The sequence below is a fragment of the Manis pentadactyla genome, chromosome 3 (genome assembly GCF_030020395.1).
Source record: "Manis pentadactyla isolate mManPen7 chromosome 3, mManPen7.hap1, whole genome shotgun sequence".
NCBI classification, from domain to species: Eukaryota; Metazoa; Chordata; class Mammalia; order Pholidota; family Manidae; genus Manis; species Manis pentadactyla.
The window spans coordinates 218181484-218199215 of NC_080021.1; the positions used below are offsets into that span (position 1 = coordinate 218181484).

The following is a 17732-nucleotide window of genomic DNA, read 5'->3' on the forward strand; positions in this document are numbered from 1 at the left end:
CATGCACAGAAAGGAGCAGTGGCCTTCTGCTATGTCTCACACCTCCGTGCTCCGTCTGCGCTCTGCCTGGGTCTCTGCTTGCCTATTTCTGTGGCCAGAAAGCCCTCCTTTCCTTTCCCTCAGTGAAGCCCTCAAGGCCAGGCTGGAGCCCCCACTCCCTGCCTCCCCTGTGTCCCAGGACTTGTCATGCTGAGGGTGAGGTCTCCCCGGCACCCTGAGGGCAGTATCGCCTGTGTTGCTCTGGGTCCCCACATCTAGCTCAGACTGCACCCCCAGTGAGCCCCTGGGAACAAGGGTCAGCTGCACTAGCTGTCCGGCAGCCCACAGTCATCTCTGACCCAGAAGTCACATGCCAGGTGCCCTATAAACTCCCTCTGTTGAGCTCAGGGGGCAGGCAGGGCATGGAGACGAAGCATGCCCATTACTCTGAGGGTAAACCCAGCCCTCGTAAATAAATGAGCCAGAATGCAGGACACCGTGCACCCAGCCAAGCCCCAGCCCTTGCAGCCCCCACCCCGGGCCATCTGCCTCTGTTCCCAGGTAGGCAGTAACCTGCACAGGTGCACTGTGGGACCAGGGCACCAGGGTCAGCCGGCCCTGGGAAAGATGGGACATCCCTGCACGTGTGTGTGTGTGTGTGTGTGTGTGTGTGTGTGTGTGTGTGTGTGTGTGCGCGCGCCCACACGTGCTCAACCTTGGCCAGCCTGAGCCCATTTGGAAACAGCAGGGTATATATACTGCCTGGAGTGCAGCCAGCCCGGAGGAAGGGGCAGAAGGTGGAGGGGGTGAAAAGGACACTCAGCAGGCAGCTGCCAACCCAGGCAGGCTCCCGGCTGCCCCATAAATAACCGCAGGCCAGAGAGAGGGCCACGCAGAGGCAGGCACACAGCATGGGGCGCCTGGAGCTGGTCTTGAGCCTTACCTGCTTCTTGGGGGCAGCAAGTGCGGCCCAGGTAAGGGAGAGCCCAGCAGAGGGGTGGGGGCTAGGGCAGAGGCCCCTAAACCAGGTCCAGGAACTGGAGGGACAGGACCTAGCCAAGGAAGACAGACAGACAGACGAGTCACCAGTAGAGAGAGCCAGCCTGAGACGGGGAGCCTAACGACAATCAAAACAGCATGTCTGGGTACCCACTCTGTGTGTTGGGCATTTTCTTATCATATGATGACTAAGGCTGCCAGATAAAACAGTGCCCAGTTAAATCTGATTTCATAGAAAGCATGAATAATTTTTGATATAAGTATATCCCATGCAATATTTGGGACATACCAAGAGTAAAAAAAAATTCATTGTTTATTTGAAATCCAAATGTAACTGGGCATCCTCAATTTTCACTTGTTGAGTCTGGCAACCTGACCTATAACACCCCCCTAGCTCCTTTCTCTCACCAGAGATGTCGATGTTGTCCCCTTTACATAGAAGAGGAGATGAGCCCAGAGCAGACAAGCAATTTCGCCAACATCACACAGCCACCAATGGCTGAACAGAAATCTGGAGCCCGGTCTAGTCCAACCCCAGGGTCTGGCTGCCAACCTAACCTCCAGGGGCCATGAGAGGAGTCAATGCCCACCTGCACAGGAGTGGCAGGTCCCCCTCCAGGGCAAGGGAGGCAGGAGGCCTCCTGGGGTGTCTATAACATCTACCCTCCCTAACAAGGTGGGGTAAGTGCCTCCAGGATAGAAGCCCTGACCACCTGCACAGGCTGGAGTAGGGCCCTGGTCCCCCTGCCACCGAGCCCCCCACACGCTGATGCTCCACCCCTCATCCTGCTCTCTCAGCCCTGCCCTTCACACCCCTGCTGCCCCTGGAGGTTCAGGCACTGGTGCTGGGCCCCTTCTGCGCCCCGGAGGAGGATACACTCTTTTGCCAGGGGAGTCTTTTCCGGGAGCTGAAGGACAGGGTTTCCTCTGTGCTCCTCCAGCAGGCAGTACCACCCCTGCCCATGCTGCCAGGATGGCCAGGGTCCCCGTGCCCTCCCCCCGCCCCTGAGGCCAATCTCATCACACAGAGACACTTCTGAGAGGTGACTTCCTAGTCCCCCAGGCGCTGACCCGGCTGGCCCTCTGCCTCCTCCCAGCAGCCTGGAGGCTGGTCAGGAAAAATGCCTGGAGACCTAAAACAAGGAGGCTGGCTCATCCTGGATGAGAGAGAGAGAGAGAGAGAGACAGGAGTGGGAGAGAGGGGCCAGGCCTGCGGCTGCCCAGGGCCCCCTGACCCACCAGAGGCACCTGGCAGCTGCTGCGTCTGGCGCCCCCCTCTCTCCACTTGCAGCCCTCCGCATCCCGTTAGCCCAGACCTTCAGGGTGTCTGGGATTCCAGCTGGGCCTGGGGAGTGGGGCTGTCCTGCCCCTGCCCCTCTGGAACCCAGCACAGGGCAGAGCCAGGAGGCCGGGACCCACACGAGCGCCCTGGGCAGGTGGGGGCAGGGGTTTTTCCCAGCAGGGAGCCCAGGGACTGTGAGGACTTGGCACTGGGCCACCAGCTCCAGGCCAGCCCAACCCCATGGCCGGGGACAAGGGGAGGAGAAAGAAGAGTGCCAGGCGCAGGGGGCTCATGGTCGGGCATGAAACATTCAGTGTGACCAGAGCGTCCGCACTGCTGGCGGCTGGATAAGCAGAGAGGGAAGGAGACACTGTCAGTGCCCATCTGACGGATGGGGAAACTGAGGCCCATGGGCCCGAATCCAGACCTCCAACCCCGCCTCTCCCGGCCTCTGGGAAGGCTTCCTGAGTGAGCACACACTGGCTGAAGCAGTTTCCTCTGAGACTGAGGAGGCAGGACCCCAGTGAGCTGCTCCCCCAGCAACGTGGGCAAGTGGCAGGGGTCTTGGTCTCAAGAGCACATTGGCCCTCCTGAGGCTGTGTCCGGGGAGGCTCTGGGCACCCCCGGGCCTGGCCCGGCAGACTAGCTGAGCCTCCTGAATCTGCCCACCTCTCACTCCAGCTGGGCGCCGTGTACACGGAAGGCGGCTTCGTGGAAGGTGTCAACAAGAAGCTCGGCCTCTTTGGCGACTATGTCGACATCTTCAAGGGCATCCCCTTCGCTGCCGCCCCCAAGGCCCTGGAGAAACCCCAGCGACACCCTGGCTGGCAAGGTAGGAGCAGGCGGTGCTGGCCAGGCCCACGGCCAGGGTGGTCAGGGGCTGCCCTCCTCACGCCCGCCCCTCTGGCCACCCACAGGGACCCTGAAGGCCAAGGACTTCAAGAAGCGGTGCCTGCAGGCCACTATCACGCAGGAGAGCACGTATGGGGAGGAGGACTGCCTGTACCTTAACATCTGGGTGCCCCAGGGCAGGAAGCAAGGTCTGCTCCTCTCCTGAGCCCCCTGCCCCTGGCACTCTGGCCTGCAGGAAGCCCCTCCAGGCCCTGCCCTCGGGTGTGGCCGGGGGCCCAGAGCTGAACTTCCCTGAAATCAGAGGGTGGGGAGGTGGGGGGGAGGTGGGCCTCTGGGGTCACCAGACCTGCTCCGTCCTGCCTCAGTCTCCCGGGACCTGCCCGTCATGATCTGGATCTACGGAGGCGCCTTCCTCATGGGGGCTGGCCACGGGGCCAACTTTCTCAAAAATTACCTGTACGATGGGGAGGAGATCGCTACGCGGGGCAACGTTATTGTGGTCACCTTCAACTACCGCGTCGGCCCCCTGGGCTTCCTCAGCACTGGGGACTCCAACCTGCCAGGTCTGTTGGGAGCTAATGTGCCCAACCCTGCGAGCTCTGAGCCCGGTGGGGATCCCCTCAGTGCCCCTGGGCCCCAGACAACTTCCCAGTCAGCCCCCAGGAAAGGCCCAGAATCTTATTTGCAGAGCCAGAAAGCCAGAGACAGACCATGAGAGGCAGGAGCACCTTGGCAGCTGTAGCAAAGGAATAGGGCTACCAGCCCACCAGAGACGCAGACAGAGGCCACAGCACAGATGCGAGGACTGTGGGAGGCAGGGATGGAGATGAGCAGGCTGCCTCCTGCCCCAGCCCCCACCCTCCAGCAGCCCCCCAGGGAACCCGCCACTTGCCATCCTGGGGCTCGGCCAGGTGTCCACGCAGCCAAGGACATTCTCATCCCACCCACGTGGCCTGCGCACCTTGTGTGGACCAGGCCCCTAGCAGCCCCAGCCTGGGCAGAGGGTCCCTGACGGAGCCCCTCCTCCTGCGCACCCCCAGGTAACTATGGCCTTTGGGATCAGCACATGGCCATCGCGTGGGTGAAGAGGAACATTGCGGCCTTCGGGGGGGACCCCAACAACATCACACTATTTGGGGAATCAGCCGGAGGCGCCAGTGTCTCTCTACAGGTCTGGGGACCCCAGGAGGTGGGGAGACCTGCCCTCAAGGGTGCGGGAGGGGGCCAAAGGGGACGGAGAGGAGCAGGGCTGGAGCTGACATCCAGTGGATCCTCGCCTTAGCTCGAGGTGGGCAGATGGGGCTTTGGTGACAGGATCTCTGTGTGTTGCAGACCCTCTCTCCCCAAAACAAGGGCCTCATCCAGCGAGCCATCAGCCAGAGTGGTGTGGCGCTGTGCCCCTGGGCCATCCAGAAGAACCCCCTCTTCTGGGCCAAAAGGGTAAGGAGGAGCTGCAGTGGGAGGGGTCGCGTCCTGGGTGCCACCTGTGCCCAGAGTGCCGACCTCATCTGCCTGCCCCCCCCCCCCCAGATAGCTGAGAAGGTGGGCTGCCCCACAGACGATACTGCCAGGATGGCCGGATGTCTGAAGGTTACCGACCCCCGTGCCGTGACGCTGGCCTATAAGATGCCACTGGCAGGCATGGAGTGTGAGTTGGGGCAGCTGGGTGGAGGCATGGGGGCTCCATGTGGGGGCGGGCTGGGCTTCTGGAAAAGAGGGAAATGCCAGGTCTCAGGCCTGGTTCTGTCACCTGCTTGCTGGCATCCCTAGGCAGCTCACTGCCACCGCCATCCTGGCAGACCTCAGGGGCCCTGGCTGCAAGTCAAGGAGGAGGGCCATTCTTCCTTCTCATCCTCCATGGGTCATGACCCCTTTGAGAAACTGATGAACCCCCACCAGTGCATACATACGCAGTCGTTTGCACATGATTTCAGGGAGATTCATGGACCCCAGGCCAAGAATCTTTGTACTAGGTGACCATTCATTCTTTCTTTTACTCATTCATTCAACAAACACTCAACACTTGCTGTAGCATTTCGCCCTCCTGGCTCTGCATCTCTGTACCCCAGGAAGGCTAGGGGGACACTCTCAGCAAAGGCCTGAGTGTCTGCGCCATCCACCCAGCGGGCTGGGCCTCCCTCTTGCCCGCGAGACCTCATCATTTGCATCTTGGCCTCATGTGCACTAGCCCGTCAGTGCTATAGGAAAGACAAGATGAAACCAAAGCAAACAGCACGGCCCCCAGTGCAAGCCAGCTGTTTCCCTGCATGACAAACTAGAGGGAAGATGTGGGCTGGGCCGCCACCTGGCCAGAGCCAGCTCCACGGTTCTTCCGGGCGAACGCACTAGTACACAGCCCCGAGGGGCACCTCTCTCCATTGGCCCATTAGTTACTTCTGGGTCTCCCTTCTTCCTGATTACGGCCCAGCAAGTAAGGCAGGGAGAGGAGGGGGAGCCCGCCGCTGCGAGAGGGCAGCTGCTAGACCAGGGGCACTCAGCCCAGGCAGTTTTGCCCCCAGGGAGCAGGTGGCAGTCTGGAAACAGTTTTGATTTTCCCAACTGGAGAGGGTCTAGATCCAAGCAGGCAGGTCTCCCCCATGGCTTCGTCGGGGTGGGTCAGCTGCCGCCCCGGAGGCTGAGAGCGATGGGAGTGCGAGACCCCGCTGCCCTGTCATCTAGACCCCTTGCTGCACTACCTGGGCTTCCTCCCTGTTGTTGACGGAGACTTCATCCCCAACGACCCCATCACCCTGTATGCCAACACCGCCGACATCGATTACATAGCGGGCACTAACAACATGGATGGCCACATCTTTGCCAGCATTGACATGCCAGCCATCGACAAGGACAAACAGGTCGTCACAGAGTAAGCACGGGTGCAGGGCCCAGGGAGTCCTCAGCAGAGTGGGGCTGTCGGCACCATGTTGGGGTGGCCACCGATGACCTCAGCTGGGTGGGGGTGAGGACACCCTCCTGCTGGCACTGGGTGGAGGGTCCAGTGCTGACACTGTCCCCACAGGGAGGACTTCTACAAGATGGTCAGCGGGCTCACCATTACCAAGGGGATCATGGGCGCTAACACCACCTTTGACATCTACACGGAGCCCTGGGCCCAAGACTCGTCCCAGGAGACCAGGAAGAAGACCGTGGTGGACTTTGAGACCGACATCCTTTTCCTGGTGCCCACAGAGATCGCTCTGGCCCAGCACAGAGCCAACGCCAAGTGAGGACCTGGGCAGGGGAGGCTGCCTGGAGAGACCCACCTGGGAGTATGCCCCTTCCCACTGAGGCCTCCCCTGCAGTGGTTCACAGTGTCCAGGGGGCCTGGTGCAGCTGTGTGCTCGGGGCCACCCCCGCCTTGTCTGCACTGTCCGCTTTGCCCTGACGAGACTTTAGAGGCCCCTCCTCACCTCCCCACTTCTCCTTTTATGGAGAGGTCTTTGTAAAGCCCCCCTGTGACCCTCTGCCCAGCCCGGCCCTGCACGCACCCCCTTGCCTGGCAGTCCTTCCTACTGAGGAGAGCTTGGCCCTACCTTCCACACCCTGATCTATGTTAGAGAAAACACCGCATGAGTCTCTGTTGCGGGTATCAACTTTGCCAACTTTCAAAATAACTTAAGCCTGTGGCTACATTAAAAACCTCCATATAATAATGTTTAAAAAGGAGGAAGATCAAATTATGTCTGTAAGTCCAGGATGAAAGCTATGCAGCTGCTAAGCCCTATGTTTAGCTGTGAGCTTCCTGTCATTCAGAGCAGAAAGAGAAACATCCGAGGGCATATACCTCGTCCCATCACATTAAGAACACAAATTCACTTGTAGAGAAAAAAAACAGTCTTTCTTGAGACTGAATTATGGGAGGAAGGTGCCTCAATATATTCTGTGGAGGTGAAATATCAATACAGTAGAAATCATAGAACCATGAATCCATGAATGTGGTCCACAGATTTCCATCCCCTGGTGTCAGGCTCAGTTTCTTCATGAGTCTCGTGGGGATTCCCAGGCCTTCCCTGGCCCCTGGTGGGCCCATCTCTGGGCCGGGTGGCTCCAGGCAAGCAACCTGCCAGCCCGGGTGGTCTCTCTTCTCCCCAGGAGTGCCAAGACCTACACCTACCTGTTCTCCCAACCCTCGCGGATGCCCGTCTACCCCAAGTGGGTGGGTGCGGACCATGCAGATGAGATCCAGTACGTCTTTGGGAAGCCTTTCGCCACCCCCCTGGGCTACCGGCTCCAGGACAGGACTGTCTCCAAGGCCATGATTGCCTACTGGACCAACTTCGCCAGGACTGGGTAAGGCAGGGGAGGGACGAAGCCAGGTCTTCCTGCCACCTGAGCCTGCAGGCCCCTTCCCCACACCCAGCCTCCCCGAGCCTTGGTTCCCCTTCTGCATGTGGGGACAGAGCTACTGGCTGGGCCGCAGGATGCGCACTTCCTGGGGCTCCACATATCCTAGGACACAGGGCGGTACCCTGATAGTTCTGGTCAGTGCAGAGGGCAGGGCACCGCCAGGCAAGCCAGGACTGAGCCTGGCCAGGGACATGGGTCTCCAGCCTCCCATGAACCCGCCCTTTCCTCACTCTGCAGGGACCCCAACATGGGCCACTCGGCTGTGCCCACACACTGGGATCCCTATACCATGGAAAGCGGCAACTATTTGGAGATCAACAAGAAGATGGACGGCAACTCCATGAAGCAGCACCTGAGGTCCAACTATCTGCGCTACTGGACGCTGACCTACCAGGCACTGCCCACGGTGGCTGGGGAGGGGGCTGCCCCCGCGCCCCCCGTCGAGGACCCCGAGGCCGCCCCCGCGCCCCCCGCCGAGGACCCCGAGGCCGCCCCCGCGCCCCCCGCCGAGGACCCCGAGGCCGCCCCCGCGCCCCCCGCCGAGGACCCCGAGGCCGCCCCCGCGCCCCCCGCCCAGGACCCCGAGGCCGCCCCCGCGCCCCCCGCCGAGGACCCCGAGGCCGCCCCCGCGCCCCCCGCCCAGGACCCCGAGGCCGCCCCCGCGCCCCCCGCCCAGGACCCTGAATCTCCCCCGGCATCCCCCACAGAGAACCCTGAGGGGGCTCAGATGCCCGCAGTAATTGGCTTCTAATGTCCATGGCCCCAAGAGGCCACAGGGTGAGCCCCACTTGCCCTCCGGAATAAAGCGTAATCTCTCTCTGTCTAGTGTCTTTCTTTGCTCCCAGCTGAGGAAGGAGGGCCCTCAGCTCCATCACAGCCCCAGGCACGGGGCTCAGCATGTCTCCGCACGGGCCCCTTCAGTGTTCAAGCTCCAGGAGGCGGACAGAACCATCCTCACTTTAGAGAGGAGGAAGCAGGGTTCACGAAGTGGAGGGCACCTGGACGGGGCTCAGGTGCAGCTCCCTGCACCAGGCTGCCGGCTCGGAAGGCTGGGCTCCGCCCCTGGGGGAGGGCTGGGCTCCGCCCCTGGGGGAGGGCTGGGCTCCGCCCCTGAGGGAGGGCTGGGCTCCGCCCCTGGGGGAGGGCTGGGCTCCGCCCCTGAGGGAGGGCTGGGCTCCGCCCCTGGGGGGGGTGGGCTGGGCTCTGCCCCTGGGGGAGGGCTGGGCTCTGCACGTGGACCAGTGGAGCCCAGCCACACCCAAGTTCTCTTGAGTGCGGGAGTGACATCTGTGTTGTGACCAGGGAACCGGCCTGGGAAGAGGAACAGGTTCTGCTTCCAGCTGCTCCAAGTCCAAGAGACAATAAAGCATTACAGTGGAAGGTCAGGGACAAAGAGCCAAGGGGACTGGGCATTGAGTGCCCTGCCAGACAGGGGCCCCTGGGCAGCACCTGATGGCTCTGGCAGAGTTGGGGGCAGGAGGCAGAGGTCAGAGGCAGGGCCATTCCCGCTTCTGGGAGTCTGGGCCTGGGCACAGTGCCGAGAGCTTAACCAGCCTGGCCTCACTGCTGCTGCATAAGGTGGGCACTGTGAACACCCCCATTTTAGACGATTGTAGACATTTACAGGGAAACAGGCCTTGAAAGGGGTTCAGGTGCCCCAGGTCATCAGAGCAAGGATTCAAATTCAGAGATTCCAAAGCCAGAGGTCAGAACAAAGTTGTGGGGCTTCTTGCCTACCCTCGGCCCTTTAGTCACACGCGGGGGTGGTAAGGGCTTGGAGGAGAGAAGATTCTGGAGTCCTGAGCAGCAGTCCTGCTGCATGTGGGGGGGAAGCAGCAGCACCAGGGACAAGCCGGCCACTCTCTGTCCCTTTCCTGCCAGAGGAAGACAGGCCTGGAAAGCCAAGTGCTGCAGCTCCGCACGGCGCAGCCGAGCCGGGGCAGACCCATCCACCGGGGAGCAGGGGCACCAGGCTGGCCTGCGATGCTGTGGCTGCCCGGGCTTCACAGCTTGGTCAAGCACTCCCAGGCGTGACGAGGGGATTGCCTGCCAAAGACTGAGGGGAACAGACCCACCTCTGTGCAGGCCTCTACTGGTGACCGTCCCTGCTCTTGGCCAATGGGAGCCCGAAAATATGAGGACTCAGAGTTGCCCCACAATGCATTTGGCTCTTGCCTTTACAGGCCGTACCCAGGGGGTAAAGCTGAAAAACTCACCGAACCACAGCTGGAGGCCATCAGGGTCCTGGGGGCGCCTGGCCGGGCCAGGTGTCAAGCATTTAGCTCCCGTCGTGGTGAAGCCCAAGGGGTGCTTAGGGGAGCTCAGGGCAGCGTCTGTTCAGCGCCGTTCAGTATCCGTTGGTAAGGCTGTTTAAACCCACAGGAAAGGTTTAGACCACCACCACGGCCTGACATAATCAAAGCACAGGCTTGGAGGAAGAACGCAGCGTCCCAGGGCCTGAAGCTCGAAGGGCTGTGGCCCAGCTACCCCGGACAGCAAGTCGGTACCAACGACCGAGTCTGTAAAGTGGTGACTGTCCCAGCCGATGAGCCTCAGAACCACACAGGCTGGGATTCATCTTGGCCAGAGGGAGAGGGTGGGGGTCTTTCACTGACCGGAATTAGCATTCTGATCCTGGCAAATGAGCACTCACCCAGATTCATCAGAGCCCGGCCCAGATGAGTGGCCATGCAGGCCCGTGTAGAGAAGATGGGAGTTCCTGTAGCGGGGATTCTCACCTGACCCTGGTCGGCTCGCCCACCGCACACCTGTGGGCAATACCTTATAATTGCCCTATATAAAGAGCTGACTCTATATAAAGAGCTCCGCCCAGTGCTCGGGCCGCAGGGGAGCAGAGGCTGGGGTGGTGGCGGCTCCGAGGACAGAGACTGAGATCCCGGCTTGCTGCAGGAATTCTTGCTCCGAGGTGGACGGGACTCTAGTGCTTACGGGCCACCCTGGAAATGAAGTTGGGTATAAACTCTTTCACCCCAAGAACATTCCATTGTTCCATTGTCATTATTTGGTCTCACCGAATCAACAGTGAACTTGCCTGGGGCTGAATTCACTGGCAGGATGGCCTGGCAGAGAGAGGGGAGCCTGCTAGCATGTTTCTGGGGGAAATCAACTGTATAGTGCTACAGCGATGCTGCAAACACTTGCCACAGGAAGCAGAAATGCTTGTGGAGTCCTAGCCTTAAAAGCTGCCTCATCCATCTTTCCTCTGGATACGAAACAAGCAGGAACAGGAATTCTGAGGACAGAGACCAGGATCCCAGCAGGATTCTGATCCAGGTAAAGGGCCAACCCTGGGCCCCTAGAGAGAACTGAGGATGCGCAGTCCTGCCTGGCCAGAGGCTAATAATCTCCCGTTGGCCTTTTCCTTCCTACTTCTGCAAATTTTGATCTGTTTACAATTTCCCTCCCCATAGTCGGCCAGAGTCTGACCTTGAAATCTACAAGTTACTAATTGATGGGCAACAGAAACCCCAAGACAAGCAGAAAGTTCCCTGTTCAAAAAGCTGTAGAAAGGTACCTGCTGTCCTGGGTCAGAACATGGTGTTTGCAAATGTTATTTTTTTAAAATCAGGGTAAATATAAAATATGACCATATAACCATTTTTAGGAGTACCATTCAGGGACATTACTTCCATTCACACTGTTATGCAACCATCACTATCTAGTTCCAAATTTTTGTGTATTACCCCAGACACTTTGTACCCATTAAGCATTAACTTCCCTTCTCCACACTCACCCTCATAATCTATTCTACTTTCTGTCCTAATCAATTTGTCTAATTTAGATAGTTCTCCTAAGTGGAGTCATTAGTTTTCAAGATCTACGCACATTGTTGCATGTATCAGAATTCCATTCCTTTTGGTGGCAGAATCATATTGGTGTATGTGTTGGCATAAGATTGTGCACAGTACTCTGTTACAAGCCCCTTGATTCCTGTGAAGTCGGTAGTCATGTTTCCACTTTCATTTCCGATTTTGAGTCTTTCCTGCTTTTCTTCCTAATTAGTCTTAGTTTGTTGATCTTTTCAAAGAACCAACTTTTGGTTTTGTTGATTTTTTTTCTCATGGTTTTTCTCTATTCCATTCATCTCCACTATCGTCTCTAGTATTTCTTTCCTTCTGCTGGCTTCAGGTTTAGTTTGCATTTTTTTCTAGCTTCTTAAGGTGTATGGTTAGGTGTTTGATTTGAAATGTTTCTTTTTTAATGTGTTTACAGCTATAAAGTGTTCTCTTAGCACCGCTTTTTGTTGCATCCCATTAAGACTTGGTGTGGGGTTTTTTTGTTTGTATTCATCTCAAGGCATTTTCTCTCTCTTGTGATTTCTTCTTGACCTGTTGGTTAGAGTGTTGTTTGATTTCCACATGAGTATTCCAGCTTTCCTTCTGCGGTTGGCTTCTGAGTTTATTTCTCTGTGACTGAAAAAGATACTTTGTGTTTTCAATCTTTTTAAGTTTATGTAGACTTGTGGCCTAGTAAATGGTATGCCTTGGAGAATGTCCCATGTCCCCTGTGAGGTGTCTTCTGCTTGCAGTGTTCTGTATACTCTCGCGGGGCCTCTCAGGTTGGAGGTGGTTCAAGCCCTCTATCCTTAGTGACCTTCCATCTGTTTTTCTTCTAGCCATTACCAGAAGTGAGGTATTTGTCTCCAACTCCCTTCAATTATGTCAATTTTTGCTTCATATATTTTGTGAACAGGTATGTTTACAATTGTTATTTCTTCTTGAACTGAACCTTTTATTAATATATACTGACCTTGTCTCGTGACCTTTTTGACTTAAAACCAATTTTGTCTGACAATAATAAAGCCACCCCAGCTCTCCTTTACTGTTTTCATGGATTATCTTTCCCTGTCCTTTTACTTCCAACCTTTTTATATCTTGTATTCAAGGTGAGTCTCTTTGAATACAGCATATAGGGAGAGCATTTTTTAAAAAATCCATCTTGTCAAACTCTGTCTTTTGATTGGAGTTTAGCCCACTTATATTTATAGTAATTACCGACCAGGACTTGCTTCTTTCATTTAGCTATTTGTGTCTGTCTGATATGCTTTTTGTTCAATTCTACTTTTACTGCTTTTTATGGATTTAGTTTATTTTCTACAATGCACCATTTTCATCCCCTTCTTTCCTTTCCTGTATATTGCTAAAAAATATTCCTCATTGGTTATCTTTGGGATTACAATGACCATCTTGAACTCAAAACCACCTGGTTTGATACCAACCTTGTTTCAGTAGTGCACTCTCGGCTCCTACGTACCACCATCTCTTCTTGTGTTGTCACAGATTCTATCTTTATTAGTGCTGTTCCCATTAACATAGACTTATACTCATTTTTTGTCAATTTGCCTTTTAAATCATATAGGAAAAAAGTGGAGTTACAAGCCACAAGTGCAACAATACATTTATAATTACCTATTGGTTACCTCTACTACAGTAGTTCTTTCATTCAGCCTGAAGGGCTCCCTTTAGTACATTTGACAGGTGGGTCTAATAACAAACTCTCTTAACTTTGCTTACCTGGGAGTGTTTAAATTTCCCTTCATTCTTAAATGTAAGTTTGCTGAATATAGACTTGTTTTTCTTTCAGCTCTTTAAATGTAAACACGTCATCCCACTGCCCTCTGGCCGCCTTCGTTTCTGATGAGAAACCTGCTGTCGATCTCATTAGGGAGCCGCTGTACGTGATGAGCTGCTGCTTGCTGCTTCAAGACTTTTTTCTCTCTTTTGACAATTTGATTACACGTCTTGCTGTGGCTATGAGTTTATGCCGGAGTTCACTCGAGTTTCTGAATGTGTACATTTATGTCTTTCATCAAATTTGGGGAGTTTTCAGCCCTGAACTCAAATCTCTCTGCTCCTTTCTTTCTGGACTCTCATTGTGTGTATGTTGTTGGATTTGATGATGTCACCAAAGTCCCTCGGGGCCTGCTCATTTTTCTTTTTTCCTTTCTGCTCCTCAGGCAGAGTAATTTCATTACTTTTTAATCAAGCTCATTAATTCTTTCTTCTGCCTGCTCTAATCTGCAATCAAACCCCTCTAATGAGTTTTTCATTTTTAGCTATTATATTTTTCAGCTCCAGAATTTCTATTTGGTTCCTTTTAAAATTCTTGTATTTTTATTCAATTCCCTATTTGTACCTCATTCTCTTGATTTCCTTTAGTTTCCTGTCCAAGTTTCCTTTAGCTCATGGAACATTACAGACAGTGGACATGTCTTTTTGACTAGTATTTTCAACATCTGGGTTTCTTCAGGGATAGTTCCTGTCAAATTCTTTCTCTTCCTGAAAAAGCACTGTTTTTCCTGTTTTTGTAATTTGTTGAGAACTGGATATGAATATAATCTGGAAATGAGATTCTCCCCCTTCTCAGGGATTGCTCGTGTTGCTTGTGGAGGGCTGTAGTCTTTCATTTCTATAGTGACATTTCCAAACTACTTTTGCAAAACCTGCGTTCCTTGCGGTGCACCGTCACTTTCGCCTCTGCCCGTTGTATGGTGGCCAGTGTGTGACCTGGCAAAGGTTTCCTCAACTGTAGAGGTCCAGCAGTCCTTCATCAAGTGGTTGTTTCCATGGTGAGAGACTGACCTCTGGAGCTTCTGACTCCACCATTTTCTGTCAAAAATATTATTTTCAAAGACACTGAAATCCCAGAGGTTGCTGCTATGCCCTGCAAAACCGCCTCTGACCTCTGATGCCAGGGGCTCTGGGGGGCTTTCTGAACTGTTGTCCAGTTTAGTGACACGCAGGGGAACACCTGCTCTCTGAAAGGCAGACTTACATGCTTCCATACGTGAGTCAGAGAAGGGCGGCCGGCCTTTCTCACTTTCCCTGCATAAGATCCAGTGAACTCAAATAGCCGCAGTTCCTGTTTGAACATGGAATGTGAGACTCTTATTGCATTTAAATTAGTACAGAAGGTGAAAGAGCAAAACCGTCCCAGGCTATAGTAGAAACAGGATTTTAATATAATATTCAAGTCTAGCATTTGCTATTTACAACAAATAAATATTGCCCCTCCCCAAGTGGTAAACATTTTTTCTTTTGTCTTTTATACAAATATTCAATCCCCCTCCCCTTCCCCCAAATCCCCTTTCCCACTGACCCCCGTCTCGAGTGGTCTCATGAAGCCCAGGATACAGTGGTGAACGGCACTGTGTTGTGAGATTCAACATCAACGGGCCTCAGCTGAGACCACCCTCACCCTCCAGGTGAAGAGTGTGACCCAGGGAGAGGGTCCCTCTCCACCAGGGGAGGCGGGGAGCGTGGGGGTGGGTGAGACTCCCTCTCAGTTGGCCCTGACGATGGAATCTTTGGTGCAGCCTGAGAAAGGCTAGAGTGGTGGGAGGAGGGACCGGGACCCCACGAAGGGCCTGGGCCGGTGCCCGTGGGCATGAGGAGAGAACTGCAGTGGTCAGACCTGGTAGATGAGGGGTGCCCATGGGCACAGGTGGCAGTGACTCACACCTGGGAAGGTGGAGGGAGTGCACAGAGGGCAGTGCCCGGCAGCATGCAGGGCTCCACGCCCATGGGCAGCGCTGCTTGGCAAAGTCAGCTAGTCCTCTGGTTCCAGAGAGCAGAAGGCACCTGAGGCAGCAAGGGGTCCACAGGAGGCCAGGTCAGCCTGCCAATGGGCAGGCGTCAATCCCGGCAGCAGGAGAGGTCGGGGTGAGATGAGTCTGGAGGCGGCCTGGGCTGGCAGGGTGGGCGGGAGGTGCCTGCCCGGCCTGGGCCTCTGGGGTCTAAGTGCTCAGCGGCTGGCCGGCAGACCCTGCAAAGGGCAGTCCTGAGGCTGGCCAGCACCTAGGACCAATCAGAAGATGCCCTTGGCGATCCTGAGTCCCTTCTGCTTCATTCGAGGGAGGGTCGAGCTGGCTCCATGCCTAACCTTTGTCCCTTTGCTGAAGGCCCGTTTCTTTAGGACAAAGTCATAGTTGGCGGCAGAGTTCATGGCGTAGAACACGTTGGCGTTCTCGGGGATCTTCAGCTCTGGTGGGGAGGGGCAGAGAGAGTCAGCGGGGTTTACAGGGGCCTCACAGGACACCCACCACTTGAGAGCCCCCCACAATGGCAGGCCTGAGCCAGAGAGCTGAGACGCCCTAATCCAACCCCAGGAATGTACCAAGGACCCCTCTGGATGACACCTGCCTGAGGACACTCTTCTGGAGCACTGCTTCTAAGGGGACCCTGGCTCCAGAAGTCCCCACCTCGGCATGGAGCTGGAAAGGGGCCGTGCGTCCCTCCCCTGCTGCCCTCACTCATCGGGATCTTGGGCTGGAACAGCCTTTCTAGAATCCAGAACACCTGCCCCCCTCATGACAAAGACTCTGGGGCCCAGCCAAGGGCAGGCCTTGCTCCAGGCCTCCTGCGCCAGGATCTAGGGGGGCCTCTGTGTCCCCTGGGTACCAGGCACCCAGCAGTCCTCACTCTCGGCTCCCAGTTTGCATCCATTTGCTCTGTACTGGAGTCTACTATAACCCCAAACGGCAGGAATTCATGCTTGGGCCTCCATGTGGCTCCAATTCTAGTTTCTCAGCCTGTCTGTAAGTGGAGGGACCACCTGCCCTGCTCACCTCACCAAAATGGTGCAAGAAGGTGAGAGAGGATTTAGAAAACGTCCAGGAATCGTGGAGTCGCTACACACTGTGCTAAGGGCTGAGGTGTTAGGAAGTAGGGCCTTTGGGTGGCACACAGGTCATGAGAGCAGAGCCTCAGGAATGGGATTAGCACCTTAGAAGACAGCCCCCAGAGAGCCCCCGCACCCCTCCACCACGTAGGACACAGGGGAGCTGGCCGTCTGCACCCAGAAGAGGGCCTTCCCTAGAACCTGACCAGGTGGCACCCTGACTATGGACTTCAGCTCTGGAACCGTGAGAAATACATTTCTGTTGTTAACAAGCCATCCAGTCGGGGCTATTTGTTACAGCGCCCAGGGCGGACTAAAAACAGTGTCATGTGTGTAGGATTTTAACACATTTGGTGCTTAGTTCATGGCAATCCGACTCTTTCCAAGGCACATGTTTCCCATCCTAGCCAGAAAGTGTCCCTTTGAACAGTCTGTGGCTTGGCTGGCTGGCTGCCTTATCCCAGGAGCAAAGCCTTCTCTCCTCGCCCCTCAATGCAGCCAGCTGTGCTCTAGGTCCCCCAGAGCCTGTTCACGCCCAGGGAAGGGCACAGGAGGGGGGTCCAGCAGCCCCCGGGAGGAGAGGAGACAGCGGGTGTCCAGAGCTGCCCCAGGGGAGGGTGGTTCGTGTACAAGGCCTGCCCCCAGCCTGGCGGTGCATTTTCTGGCGTGATGCTGACCCCTGCAGCACCCCCACCTCACTCCAGGACCCTAACTTACTACGTTCCTCCGAAATAACCTGCACCAGTTCATAGTCATCCGGCACATCCCCATCCAGGTTGTGTTTGTCCATGGCCTTGCGGATTACGGCCGGAGCCTTATCTTGGCTGGTTACCTGGATCAGGGCAGGGGGTAGGCCATCAGGGCAAGGGTGCTGGAGCAGCTCCCCCAGACTGCAGTGGCCAGGGGCCCTCGGGGCTGCCTCGGTACTGCATACAGGGGCTCGGCCTCGGGCTGGGTGCTGGCTCCATGGGCCTGGCCACTTTCTCAGGCCCTTGGGGAGGCCTCCATGCAAGTGAGGGGCCTTTCCCAATTGTACCCACCGCCATTCTCCCACAAGCCTGCCCCCTCCTCCCACCCCACCTAGGGAAACCTCCTGCCCCCAGGGGCTGCCCCCCTTGACCCTTCCCTCACAGGAAAAGGGTATCAAGGAGCCCAGGAACAGCGCTGAGGCCCGCCTGGAGGAAAGAGAGGAGGAGCGGGCCGGACACCCGGGGACTGGCTGTGTGCTAGGCCTGAACTGGCTGGCGGCTGCAGTGGTGGCCAGCAGAGCCCAACCCCTGCCCCCTTGACCCTGAGGGCCAGCATGCAGGCAGGCCTCAGGCACAGGGTCCCACAGGTGACTGTGTAATGACAGCTGGGCTTGCTCCTGGCGGTCAGCACAGGGTGGATATGTAACGGGGCACCTGACCCAGGGTGGGTGGACTGGAAGCATGTGGGGAGTGCAACTGGCTCCCCTGCAGCCTGGGGTCTGGGGATGAGGACAGTGCCCCCCAACATACAGTGCCTGTGGGCAAACTGCACTGGCTGATCTCTGCCTTCAGGTCACACCCAGTGTCTGAACACTGCTGGCCACCTGCTCGGCCGCCTGCCTGAAGCAGCCGCTGTCCTCCTGCCTGGACTGCAGCATAGCCTC

At 56.3% G+C, this 17732-nt stretch overlaps 2 protein-coding genes across 12 annotated transcripts in view; one reads left to right on the forward strand and one right to left on the reverse strand.

Annotated features, from left to right (window-relative positions):
• Nucleotides 1-762: 762 nt before the first annotated feature.
• On the forward strand, nucleotides 763-8515 carry CEL (carboxyl ester lipase). Its single transcript, XM_036914029.2, has 11 exons — nucleotides 763-953; nucleotides 2942-3092; nucleotides 3178-3300; nucleotides 3478-3675; nucleotides 4153-4283; nucleotides 4445-4552; nucleotides 4643-4760; nucleotides 5792-5978; nucleotides 6132-6335; nucleotides 7205-7402; nucleotides 7697-8515. The coding sequence occupies exons 1-11, from the start codon at nucleotides 891-893 to the stop codon at nucleotides 8208-8210; spliced, it is 1995 nt and encodes a 664-aa protein (XP_036769924.2). The 5' UTR covers nucleotides 763-890; the 3' UTR covers nucleotides 8211-8515.
• Nucleotides 8516-14420: 5905 nt separating this feature from the next.
• RALGDS (ral guanine nucleotide dissociation stimulator) overlaps nucleotides 14421-17732 on the reverse strand; it is a 40693-nt gene continuing 37381 nt past the window's right edge. For all 11 annotated transcript variants that reach the window (XM_057499177.1, XM_036913442.2, XM_036913439.2 and 8 more), the window contains 2 exons: nucleotides 16817-16931; nucleotides 14421-15462 (listed from right to left, as the gene is read on the reverse strand). In XM_057499177.1, coding sequence (XP_057355160.1) covers nucleotides 15287-15462; nucleotides 16817-16931 — 291 coding nt within the window. In that variant the 3' untranslated portion in view covers nucleotides 14421-15286. The remainder of the gene's footprint in view (nucleotides 15463-16816; nucleotides 16932-17732) is intronic.